The 13,875-nt window shown below is 33.9% G+C and overlaps 1 protein-coding gene and 1 pseudogene across 1 annotated transcript in view; both read left to right on the forward strand.

The window, feature by feature from the left end:
- Window positions 1-8,165: 8,165 nt before the first annotated feature.
- LOC105821412 lies at window positions 8,166-8,635 on the forward strand (annotated as a pseudogene).
- A 4,424-nt stretch (window positions 8,636-13,059) lies between these two features.
- The window catches only part of MIPOL1 (mirror-image polydactyly 1), a 314,174-nt gene continuing 313,358 nt past the window's right edge, over window positions 13,060-13,875 (forward strand). The window contains exon 1 of the mRNA XM_012657951.1: window positions 13,060-13,217. Within this exon, the coding sequence (XP_012513405.1) occupies window positions 13,060-13,217 (158 nt within the window). The remainder of the gene's footprint in view (window positions 13,218-13,875) is intronic.

The raw sequence follows: 13,875 nt of genomic DNA on the forward strand, positions 1-13,875 counted from the left end.
CCAATGGATAATTTCAAACATGGTATAGCAAGTCATTGAATTGTCATAATCAAAGATAAAATGACCTCACCACTTCTTTTTGGTATGTATGTTTTTCTAGATATGCAACCATGTATAGGAATATAAAAGATACAGTTTATTTTGAATGTCTAACCGCAATGTCCAAATGAATAAGTTCTGTGATACTGATAAGTTTCATGATTTTCTGGCTTTACAACCTTAGTAAAAGCTTACTTTAATATCTTATAGCTACATCTAGCCTCCCCTCCCCAATATGTTTCTGACTTCTCATTATTAGACTACATAAGAATCTATATCTGTGCTTTCCAAGATGGTAGTCACTAGCCACATGTGGCTATTGAGCACTTAAAATGTGTCTAGTCCAAATAGAGATTTGCTGTAAGTATAGTAGAGAAAAGAATGTAAAATTTCTGAAAACAATTTTTATGTTACATGTTGAAATGATGTTTGTGATATTAATATTACTTGTTTCTTATTTCATTTTAATGTGTTTACTAGAAAATTTAAAATTATGTTAGTATTTTGTACAATATATCTTTAGGATAATGCTCATTTGTATAATTGAGCATTTTACTGGGACTACCCCCATTCTGCCACCAACCTTTTGTTTACTTCTTTGCAAGGGTTACTCATGTTGTCTGACCTTAATTCTTTGTCATTATCCCTGAGAGAGGATATACTTTATAATTTACCTTTATATCCTACATAGCACCTGGTACTGTACTGGTGCTTAATAAGTGTTAAATAAAGTACTCATTTTAATGCTTTTTTGCTATCCATATAGCTTCTAGATTATTGTCTAAATCAGTATTTCCTTTCATTGATTCATTTTATTTCAGTGAATAAAAGATCTACTATATCCACTGCTTTTTTGCTGTATGTTTTAGGAAGATGAGTGAAATAGAGGGCTTACGGTCTAAAAAGGGAGAAGGTCATAAACTCTAGAGGTCAGATCTGCGTAATTCTTTTATGTGTCCGACAACAACACATTGGTAATTGGTGATGAGATTGAAAAAATAGATAAAACAAAAAGATTGTCTTACAATTTCATTTTAACTATATGTGGAGATAACCTAAAAAATATGTTGGCAAGTTTGTTTAAAGCCCAGGTAGAGGGCATTAAGTATGAAGACCAATGAAAGTGAAAAATACAGTTTTATTTTATGACTGTTGAAGCCAAAAAACATATTAAAAAACCCCTGAGTCAGTATACAGTATGCACATAACAAGCCTGAATTTTTTAAGCCAAAAGCATCCAAAAGTTACCTGATTTCCTGTGATTCCCAATTACATTTTTAGAAGGATAAGAGCCTGCAATCTACTTGCTATGATCCTGATTGTAATTAATGTCATAACAGTGAATGATCCAATTATGTTACATAAGTATGTTATTTAAAATTCTTATTTTCCTGCCATAGCATTGAATTTTCAAAAATATACAATTAATTTTTTTTCTATGAGATTGAATTTTCTTTTAGGATCTTTCCTTAATGTCAGGATTTCTAAATTTCCAAGTCCTATTACTTCTGTAATTTATTTGTTTTATAATCTAATACAAACCTTATTAAGCCGTCATGTATTAATTACAAGTTTTAACCTTAAGTGTTTTCTCTTTGTGTTTTTGTTGTTCATTGAATTAGATAGCATTCTATTTTCTATTTTCATGTCTTCTGATATTTTAATAAGAAGTCTTATACACATTAATGTTTCTGAAAGATTTTCCCACATAGTTGCTAACATTTCCTGACAGAAAACAATAAATGTATAAATAACAACTTGATTGATTAGGATAGCCATACTGATTTTAGCTGCATAACTGTATGCTGGCCATTGATCACCAAATAAATTTATTCAAGAAATTGAGAATTTTTTTAATACGAAAGCTAGAGGAATAACCAGGACAATGGATAGCTATCTAGCTTTTATTTTTAATATTTGAAGGAAATTAAGGATATAAATTGGAATTATAAGTTTGAATATGATCCCAAGATGGTGATATTTGTTATCTCATGGAAAGATAGGAGAAATTAAAATAGGGAAACTACCTCTAGGAAACCTATTTTAAAGATAATAATAGCTAATCTTTATTGTGTATTCTGTGCTGACACTTTTCTAAGACATTTACACTTTTTACTGATAGGGAAATTGATGAAAGGTTAAATAATTTTTTAAAGGTCATACAGTTGTGTTGTGGAGCCAGAATTCAAACCCTGCAGTCTGTCTTCCGAACCCATGCACTGACTGTGGTTCTGCTTAGAAGGTCTAAATACATCACCGTTATGGTTAGACCACTTAGATGTGTAAACTTTTCTCTTGGACACACTCGTATTAGGTAGAACCACTATGATATGACACAGGTTTCTGTTTATGTTATATTTGGGGGGGAAAGCACATATAATATGCATTTATGAGGAAAGCTAACCCTCTGCTCCATAAAAAAAGGGAAACATAGTTGGAAATATTTACTAAAGGAAATAGATAGTATTTGTACACACATACAGAGAGAGAAAGAGACAGAGAGAGAGAGACAGGAAGAGAGTACTACATTTAAATTACTCAAGGAATTGGTAGAAGTCATTAGGAGCCACTAGTTGATATTGTTGTTCTGATTATTTTGATGCTAATGTTGATTTTTTTGCAAGTCCTTAACTATTGAAAAAAGGCATCTTTTGTTTAAAATGTTTAAAATGTAGAACTACTATAATAATTCCATCATCACATCAAATTTACACTAATAGCAAAAAATGTCATATATTTTTGATGTTTTTATATAATCTGATGATAGATTATATAGGAAAGAGAAGCAATACACATGAGTTTGGGATCTTTTTATATTTATAAAATCAGATGCTAAGGTGTAAGTAATAATCTTTCTTCCCCAACCCCCAAAAGACAGAATTTAAAGAAGTGGTGACCAATTATGTTAGCAAGTATCAGAGAGCACATTAACAAATTACCTCCATTATGATTCGTTTTATTTATAAATGCACTTAAGTAGCACCTTCGTGTTAAGAAGCAAGAGATCCATTTATCTGAATCTCTTTGCCCATAGTACTTCTATCATCTTTTCTCTTTTCTGTCCCTGAGCTCTCAGGTAGCTGGGATGTTGCTATTCTGAGTAACCCCAGTAGGATCCCTAGAGACAATTCTAGCTCAACCACTCTGAAGAAACAGCTCTGTAAACAGTATTGACCCCCCAGGGGACCATCAAATCCGTTTACACAGATACCAGTTGTCACAAACTATTTACAAAGCCAGGCAGAACAGAATTTCCCAGCCTCTAGGAATCCCTGTTTGATTCTAGCCACCTTCTTACTTCTGTGTAGTAGTCATGAAATAATAGTTATTTTTGTCCATGAGTCATGATTTCTTGGATAGCATCAATTAAACTGAGTATATTATACATTAACTAATGTATAATTGTCTGGAGAATTGAACTCAAAGGTAGTCCCAAAACTTTCTTTCTTAGAAAATGAAATAGTATCATAATACTGTTAATTTTGTAGACTAAGGAATTGAGGGTTTAACAACATTAGCATTGAGAGAATTGGCAATACTGACACTTCCGGGAGTAAAGCAAGAATTCATTCGATCATGAAAATGGTCTATTGGAAACAGCATGAAAGTTACTAGAGAGATACAGGGTCTTCAAAGCATATAATGCAGCTGGCCTATACACGTGTTAAGATTCTAAAAAAATCTTCACTAAATTCGTCCAGTTTTCCTAGATAAATAAACTTTATCTCTAGCAATCACAATAGGTGGCATTTTAGAGGAATGCCTGGTAATAGTCATCCGTAACGTAATTTTCACATCGTTGCAGGATAGGTTTACATGGCAGTGATAACATTAGCTAGTAATAGCAAAATCTGGAGAATATATTTGGTTTGAAGCAGTCGAGTTCTTATGTCTAAATAAAATAATGTGCCTACAGAAATAAAGGAATTGATAGTAGTTATAAAATTTTTCCTGTTAACTGTGAGAAAAGAAAGTCATATTTCATAGACTTATGAATTATGAAGAAGAAATTGATAATTTTATTCTCTAAGACTATATGGAGTATTTAAATAGTATTAATTCAGTAACTCATGATGGTACAGTTAACAATAAAACATGATTAAACATTAAAGCAGATTACTAAAGAGAGTTTCCATTTCAAACTGTATGAGAGAGGTAGAGGAATCAATAGAACGGTTCTAGGTTTAAGTTTTCATCTGCCTAGACATAAGAGTTTGAATCAAAAGTGAGTATCTGTCTTTCTTTTTAACATTTATTTTATCTTTTGATTTAACTAATATGCAAAACAGACCTAAAACTTAACTTTTGTGGCATTTTATTGGCTTGTGTTTATATTTCTATATGCAGTTCTTTTTAGTGATGGGGCAGTCCAAGTAAGCTCAGCTGAAGCTTTTAGTAGCTTCATCCCATCATCACTTCATGAAGATCTTTCTCCTGGGCTGGAAAGTTTAGGCAAAATAATTGAAGACTGAATTTAGAGTTACTAAGTGCTACTATCTTTTCATGGTTGGAAAAGGTACTAATTCAGAAATTACATTTAAGTTGGGCTTTGGATAAGGTAAAGAAAATTTGACAAAACGCAAGATGATAGAGCAGTATCTTAAAATTTCTTTTGAAAAGTCAAAGTGCATCATTCCTGCAACTTACTCTCAAGTGTTTCAGAAAAAAATTGTATACATGTAGATAGATGGATAGGTAGATATAGAAAGAATGGTTAATAAAGCAAGTGTGATAAAATGTTAATATTTGGAGAATCTGGGTAAAGGGTATATAGGAGTTCTTTACACTGTTTTTGCAACCTTTTTATGAGAAATTATTTCAAAATAAGAAGATAAAAAGAAATGGTTATCTATTATCAGTTTTTGTCAGCTTTCTCATCTGTCTCTGTCTTCTTTAGCATGCTTCTGCATCCATTGAAGTCTTTGGCATTTGGCTTTCACTTTTCTCTCCATTTCCTTACATTTTCCTGGATTACTTTAGTGCTTTTAAGGGTGACACTTCAGCACCCTGATTTCTTGAATTTCTCCTCTCCAAGTACCTTCACTATCAATTTGTTCCATCAACCCATTTCCAGATGAACTACACTTAAGACTTTGTCCTTGACTGTTTACTCATTTTAGAAATTTTCACATCTCAACTGTAACATATTGTCATTTATGTACAAGAAATATCTCTTTGCTTTTCCTAAATTTATTTCTTCTCCTCTGTACCCATTCCCATTCTTTCTGTTCTCTTTTTATTCTTGCAATCTGTCAACTTTTTCTTTACTTCACATAACTCTTTGGCTATCCTTTAGTAGTATGTTACTTTGCATATTCCTACTTGTCCTTTTTTTGGAGCAAATGCCTTTGTAAAGTCTTTCTAGAGTCATCCAGTTGAGCATTAGTATATCTAGCATATTATATGTATTAATATTTGGTCTCTAAAGCTCTAACGCCGTCCTTATTACATAATATTCAAATCATTAGATCAGTTTGCCATCCTCACTGTACTATAGAGTCCTTGAATGGAGTGTTTGTTTCTTACTCATCTTTGTTTTCCCAGTACTTATCACAAGGCATATCACACAGTTGGCTTTCCATGAATGATCAGTACATTAATGAATAAAGTAATTAGAGGAGTCAAACTTTCTATTCAAATGATTGAACACTGACACAGGATAATATAGAGTGACAGAGAGGAAGAGCATTGAGAACCTTCAGATGATTTAACAATAATTTGCTGAAATCATATTTGCCAAATAGTTGGCCAAAATCAACCAAAAAAGGCAGCAGGAAAATTTTATAAATCAGCCTTGTTTACTCTAAAGTAAAATTAAATCCTCAGTAGAAAACTATGGATAGTCTGATTTGCAGGGAAGGCTCCAAATGTCTGATGAACAGTTTGAATTAGGAGAAGGAGACATTACAAATTACAATTGATACCACAGAAATACAAAATATCACCCAATACTACTGTAAAAACCTCTACGCACACAAACTAGAAAATCTAGAGGAAATGGATAAATTTTTTGAAACACAGAACCTCCCATGCTTGAATTAAAAAGAAATAGATATCCTGAACAGACCAATAACAAATAGTGATATTGAAATGGTAATTAAAAATCTCCCTCCAAAAAAGAGCCCAGGACCAGATAGATTCACAGCCGAATTCTACCAGACCTACAGAGAACTGACATCTATCCTACTAAAACTGTTCCATAATTTTGAAAAGGAGGGAATCCTCCCTAATTAATTCTATCAAGCCAGTATCACCTTGATTCCAAAGGACACAACAAAAAAAGAAAACTACAGACCAACATCTCTCATGAACATAGATGCAAAAATCCTTAACAAAATGCTAGCAAACCAAATCCAACAGCACATCAAAAAGATAATTCACCTTGATCAAATGGGCTTAATCCCAGGGATAAAAGGATGGTTCAACATAAGGAAATCAGTAAGTCAGTAAATGTTACTCACCACATAAACAGAATTAAAAACAAAAACCATATGATAATCTCAATAGATGCAGAAAAAGCCTTCAATAAAATCCAACACTCCTTTCTGATAAAAAACCTCAACAAACTCGACATAGAAGGAACATTCCTCAAAATAATAAAGGCCATATGTGACAAACCCACAGCCATTATCATACTGAATGGGGAAAACTTGCAAGTATTCCCCCTAAGAACTGAAAGAAGACAAGGATGCCCATTTTCACCACTTCATTCAATATAGTACTAGAAGTCCTAGCCAGAGCAATCAGGGAAGAGAAAGAAATAAAAGGCATCCAAATCAGGAAAGAGGAGGTCAAACTATCCCTGTTTGCCAATGATATGATCGTTTACTAGAAAATCTTAAACGCTCTTCCAAAAGACTTATAGAATTGATAAATTCAGTGAAATCTCAGGTTATGAAATTAATATACACAAATCAGCATTTCTATACACTAATAACATTCAAGATGAGAGTCAAATGAAGAATTCAATATAATTTATAATAGCTGTAAATAAAATAAAATACTTACGAATATAACCAAGGAGATGAAAAATCTCTACAAGGAAAACTAATGAAAACACTGATGAAAGAAAACCATAGATGACACAAACAAATGGAAAAACATTCCATGCTCATGGACTGGAACACTCAATATTGTTAAAATGTCCATTCTGCCCAAAAGGATTTAGAGATTCATTGCAATTCCCATTAAACTACTAACATCATTTTTCACAGAACTAGTAAAAATAATCCTAAATTTTGTATGGAATCACAAAAGAGCACAAATAGCTAAAGCAATCCTAAACAAAAAGAACAAATCCGGAGGTATCACTCTACCTGACTTCACCATTTATTTACCTGACTTCAAATTATACAACAAACCTATAGTAACCAAAACAGCATGGGACTTGTATAAAGGTAGACACAAAGATTAATGGAACAGAACAAACTAACCAGAAATAAAACCATATAGCTACAACTGATTTTTGACAAAGCAGACAACACATACACTGGGGAAAGGATGCCCTATTCAATAAATGGTGCTGGGAAAATCGGATAGCCACATGCAGAAGAATGAAACTGGATCCCTATCTCTGACCATACACAAAAATTAACTCAAGATGGATTAAAGACTTAAATGTAAGACATGAAGCCATAAAAATTCTAGAAGAAAACATAGGAAAAACTCTTCTGGACATTGGCCTAGGCAAAGAATTCATCACTAAGACCCAAAAGCAAATACAGCAGCAACAAAAATAAATAAATGGGAAATTAAACCAAAAGTTCCTGCACAGCAAAGGAAATATCAGCAGAGTAAATAGACAACTTACAAAATGAGAGACAATATTCGCAAACTATACATCAAACAAAGGACCAATATCCAGAAGCTATAAAGAACTCAAATTAGCAAGAAAAAAAGAAAGTAACCCATCAAAAAGTGAGCAAAAGACATGAACAGATTTTTTCAAAAGAAGATAGACAAGTGGTCAACAAACATGAAAAAATGCTTACTATCACTAATCATCAGGGAAATGCAAATTAAAACCACAATTAGGCACTACCTTACCACCATCAGAATGGCTATTATTAAAAAGTTAAGAAACAGAACCAACGTCTGGACCAAGGGCGGCGGTGGCGGCGGTGACGATGGACGCCTTAGAAGAAGAGAGCTTCGCGCTGTCCTTTTCCTCCGCCTCTGATGCAGAATTTGATGCTGTGGTTGGCTATTTAGAGGACATTATCATGGATGATGAGTTCCAGATACTACAGAGAAATTTCATGGACAAGTACTACCAGGAATTTGAAGACACGGAAGAGAATAAACTCACCTACACACCTATTTTTAATGAATACATATTGAAGAACAGCTGCTCGAGCGGATTCCTGGATTTAACATGGCGGCTTTCACAACGTTACAGCACCATAAGGATGAAGTGGCTGGTGACATATTTGACATGCTGCTCACATTTACAGATTTTCTGGCTTTTAAAGAAATGTTTCTGGACTACAGAGCAGAAAAAGAAGGCCGGGGACCGGATTTAAGCAGTGGTTTAGTGGTGACTTCATTGTGCAGATCATCTTCTATGCCAACTTCCCAGAACAATCTACGGCACTAGACCCTACCTGCAGCCAATGAATGGGATCATTCTGGATGTCACTGGCCCAAGAGGCCAAAAGGCTCAGCTAATGATGACAGAAGAATACATCTTACTTAGAAAGACTGACTCTGTCCTGCATTCCTGTTAAGTATTGATGGGCCAAAAACAAAAGGACCTAACCCTCCTGGACCTGGTTATCCTGGAACAACTTCTTGTATTCATTAAGCCCTCCCCAGTGAGATCCCTCACTCAGGTGCTTCTGAGTCAGACTCCTCTGGAGCAAGCCCATGGTCAGGCATTCCACTTGGGGGACCCTTTCCCCAGCAAACATGTTGATGTGTCAGTAGTGTGGAATAACCCACCATTACGAGCCCTGTTTGTCCCCAGTAGACTTTGCATGAATTTTTTTTGTGCACTCACAGCTCTTTTTCACATGGGTCAGAATTTCAGTCCTTCAGCCTCATTGGTGTTTTGAGTATTTATCTAGCGTGTTATTCAAGCCAGCTGCCCGTCTTGAGATTTCCGAATCTCCTGATCACAGCTTGTCCTGGCTGTAGCAATCAACTGAAAGAGATGTCCTTTACCTAACATCAACTCCCTAGTCTCAACATTTGCAGTCCTTGTATCACTGTGTCTTCTGCTGGTCCTGATGTAATCCCACTGTTCTAGAAGTCTCTTAAGCATTATTTTTGAAAAAATATTTTTATAGATGAAATACTCAGGGTAACCTAGTGGACATGATCTTGGAACTTCCATGATTACCCACTTAAAGATCAAAGTATTATATGCTGTGTGCTTAGCTGTTCGTGCTATGAAGGCAAAAATGCTTTCTGTTTTGGCATTCATTCTTATTTTACTGGGCGCTGATGAATGTATGCTGTGTGCTGGAAATTGACTAAAAGCTATCCTGTTCTTAATCGCATGTTAAATGTGTTCGTGCACGTTTGCTGAAAATCCTTTCTGTATAAACCAGTTTGTCAGGTTTTCTATTGGGGTAGGTAGGGACTCCTAATTTCTTCTTGCTATCAAAATCTCTCCTACCGAGATGGTGTTCCACGCATCTAGCTCAGCATGAGTAGGACGTAGTAAACAGCTTTGCTGCTCATCTGTCTGCTTTGGTTTAATACAATGTTTGGTAGAATATTACGTATCAGAAAACATGTATATCACATCTCTAGAAAGAAGAAAAAACATAGTAGTTCAATTCCAATGTGTACCCTTGATTTTGTTTTTAAAATAAAAATCTGTACTGACTTTAAAAAAAAAGTTAACAAGCAATAGATGCTGGCACAGATAGGGTCAAAAGATAATGCTTATGTACTGTTAGTAGGAATGTAAATTAGTATAACCTCTATGGAAAACAGTGTGGAGATTCCTCAAAGAACTAAAAGTAGACCTACCATTCAATCTATCAATCCCATTACTGAGTATCTGCCCAAAGGAAAATAAGTCATTATATCAAAAAGACTCCTTCACTCGAATGTTAATTACAGAACAATACACAATTGCAAAGACATGAAATCAACCTAAGTGCCTATCAGCTGATGAGTGGGTAAAGAAAATGTGGTGTGTGTGTATACACACATGCACACATTGATATATATATATATATATATATATATATATATATATATATATATATATATATATATATGATGGAGTATTACTCAGCCATAAAAAGGAAAGAAATAATGTCTTTTGTAGCAATGTGGATAGAACTGGAGACCATTATCTGAAGTGAAATATCTCGGGAATGGAAAAACAAATACCACATGTTCTTACTTATAAGTGGCAGCTAAATAGTGGGTATATATGATCATAAACTGGTATGATGGACATTGGAAACTAAGAAGGGGGAGAGTGGAAGAGAGATGAAGGAGAAAAATTAACAGACACTGTTCTGATGATGGTTACACTACAAGCTCTGACTTCAACATTATACAATTCATCTGTGTGACAAAAAACACTTATACCCCCTAAATCTATTGAAAATAAACGAATAAAAGCTTTTACTACTGAAAAAAATTAGAAATATCAAGAAATAGAGCCAAATCACACAGTATGGGTTCTTTTAAAATACTAAGCATTTAAAATTAATTTTAGAATGAAAATCCAGAAGTGTGTCAGAAACTGATTATTTTAGTAATACTTCAAGGGATTATAATTACTAAGATCCAGGAGGAATCAACAAAGAGACCTCTTACTAGGAACCTCCCACATCTGCTCTAAGTTTGGAGAAGACAGTGTGGTTACAGCTGAAATAACCATGATTTACTAAGAGTTCAAGGGATCCCAAAATTTGACAATAGGTTAAAGCTAAAGAAAGAGAGCCATAAAATGGGTAAACAAATAGCAAGTATAGATATCAGGGATGGAGTAAACATCAGGTTAGGAATAAAAAGCTGAAAGAAGAAAGATACTGAACTAGACCTATAAATACAGAGGTAAAAACATGAGACAAGTTGTAGAAAATGGCAAATTTGGTCTCAAACAGGTCTAAGAGTTAGGACTTAGAAGTCTGAAGCAGTTGATGTGACATTGTCATGGGGAGCTGGAGGCTTTTATAGGTTGCAGTGCTCCATGGCTCATCCTTTTTTCCTTTGAAGAATATTTGACCCTTGTAAACTGGAGAATAGTATAGGCCCTAATAGTTTTTTTTTAGGTCCCTAGGGGCAATTTTTGCTATTTTGATATTACTTTCAGTAACTATTTATGATTCTTTTCCCTTTGAATTACTTGTAAAGTCATATGTTAGTGTTAGAAAGCATGGTCTGTTAATGATATAGAGAGTTTCCTTAGTGTCTATTTACATTAATAAAATTTCTTCCTTCAGATTTTGAGGGTTCCATTCTACTAATACTAGCCTACTCTATAAAAGTGGCATGGTGAACATCTAAAGCAAACCACCAAGTAAGAGTTTTGAGAGGTCAAGAACCACTAAGTAGTCTTCAGATGTAAAATGTATTTTCCTAAAATTGCCAAAGTTTAAATTAAAACAGTATATAATATTGAAATTACATAGCTATCTCGTAGTACATAATTATGACAGCACATTCCTTCTCCTAGTTCATTCCTTCAAAGTGAAATCAAGAGTAATTTAGCAAAAACAAATGATTTCTGATCGAGCTTCCAGCTACCAACAAAAATGATGTCCAGGACTTGGAGTTTGTAACTGGCTATACCTAATTTCAGCATTTATATAATATGAGCAAAGAATTTTTCCTTAAAGAATATTTTGTAAAAGGTACCTTATTTTCAAGTGCCCCTATTTTCTTTTTATTCTAAAACTACTTCTGCCTCAAAAGGATTTTAAATTTGGCAGGTTGGAGAAGGCATTGCCAAAAAGCAGGTGAGATTCATATGCTTTTTAAAGTTCAAGAATTATTATTCTGGGAATAATAAAGTACTAGTTCCAATTAGTATTTGTGCCTGTTGATCTGATTAGTAAATGAGTTTGTGTATGTATGTGTCATTTTCTCCCCAAAACTTTACTATATCATTAAATACATACTCTTCCTTTCAAATTGCCATTATTAGATATACCTTAAGATAATTTTTGTGAGACAGACATTATGAAGTAGATTCTCTTTCTTTTTTTTTCTTTTAATACACCTATTCCTTCGCTCAAGGAGAAGCAGATTCTATAATGTATAATATATATCTGATAAAATGGAGGTTAGAAATAATTCTTTTTATATTGTATCAATTTTAATATTAAAATGATGGTTTCAAAAATAATAACTAACATTTAAAATTCCTCACAAGAACTATTAGTTAGTTCTCACAAGAACTATTATATTTCCATTTTACAAAGAAGAAACTGAGGCATGGATGGGTTAAGTAACTTGCCCAAAGTTATGCACTTAGCAAAGCTGGAATTCTAACCCAGGCAATCTGACACCAGAATTCCATGTATATAATCATTAGCTTACTGTGTCCTATTTTGAGGACTCTAGAAAAAATAATCCTGAAAATAATACCTCCAAATCAATGATTCTCAGCGTTGAGTGTAGACTAGAATCATTTGGGGAACTTCAAAAGTACAGACTAGGTCCCAATCCCAGAGATTTTGATTTAATTAGTATAGGGTGTGGGCTGGGTTTTAGGAATTTAAAAAAACTCCTTAGGTTATTCCCAGGTACAGCCTATGTTGTGAACCATTGTCCTAGATATCTATTGCCAATGGGAATGTTGATGGCAAAAACCACACTGTGCATGCTTATCTGATTACAGTAGGAGTAAGACTAGTAAGTATATATTTAAAGCTATGAGAATATTTATTTCTGCAAAAATATTCATTTGATTGAATGATTGAATGTGTAGATATGGTGTTTCATGTATCGTGTTGTTTTGTTTGTTTAAATACAAATGTAGCCCACAGTCGTCTTGAACAAGAGACTACAGGGAGAAATAAAAGTACACAGCCAGATGAGCAACTGACTATGAATTCTGAGGAAAGTATGCATCAGAAATCCGATGAATTACTTAATGAAGTCACATATGAGGACACAGAACTCCTGGGGCAGAGATCAAGGAATTCTCAGGTCATCAGTCCTTATCCAGATGATGAGACAGCTTACTGCACTACTGAAAAATCCGAGTGAGTACTTGCAGCCTTAAATTTAGAAAGTATGAATTGGGAGAACTTTTTCTTCCTTCCTCTTTTCTTCCTTTGCTCACTTCCTTTCTTCTTTCCTTCTCTGTAATGTGGGCTGAATTTGACATGTCATTACCTTATTAGAATTTGAGGAATCTGCCAGGGTTTTTTACTGTTTCCATGGTATTGATATGTATCTAGATAGCTAAGTGAGAAAGCGCCAGGTGAGTTTGAAGAAAGGCAGTGAAGTTTCTTGTTCGATATTTTCTGTGATCTTTCATTATGGATGTGGAAATAATTGTTAAATTGATATTAATTTGGGATATTATTCAACAGAGCCAAAAACTGGCAGCTCTAAGACAAGTTAAGCCCAAAGATGTGTTTTGGTTTTGGTCAGCACTATTTTTTGTTTAAATGAATTTGAGTGCTTTTAGAAGGCATTGTACTATACCATTTGCTTTCCTTACTATTTTACATTCCATAGCTTTTACCCATTCACTTTTGCCTACCTAATTCATGAAGGGACTTGAATTTTTGATACCTGTGATGCTTATCTATGAGATTAAGATACTTTGATAATTAGTCATGTGCTTTGAAAATATTGTTAGATTTTAAAAGTTACAATGACAAATATAATTTCAGTCCAGACAAAATCATATTT

Source organism: Propithecus coquereli, unplaced genomic scaffold (assembly GCF_000956105.1).
Source record: "Propithecus coquereli isolate 6110/MARCELLA unplaced genomic scaffold, Pcoq_1.0 Scaffold116, whole genome shotgun sequence".
Lineage (NCBI taxonomy): Eukaryota > Metazoa > Chordata > Mammalia > Primates > Indriidae > Propithecus > Propithecus coquereli.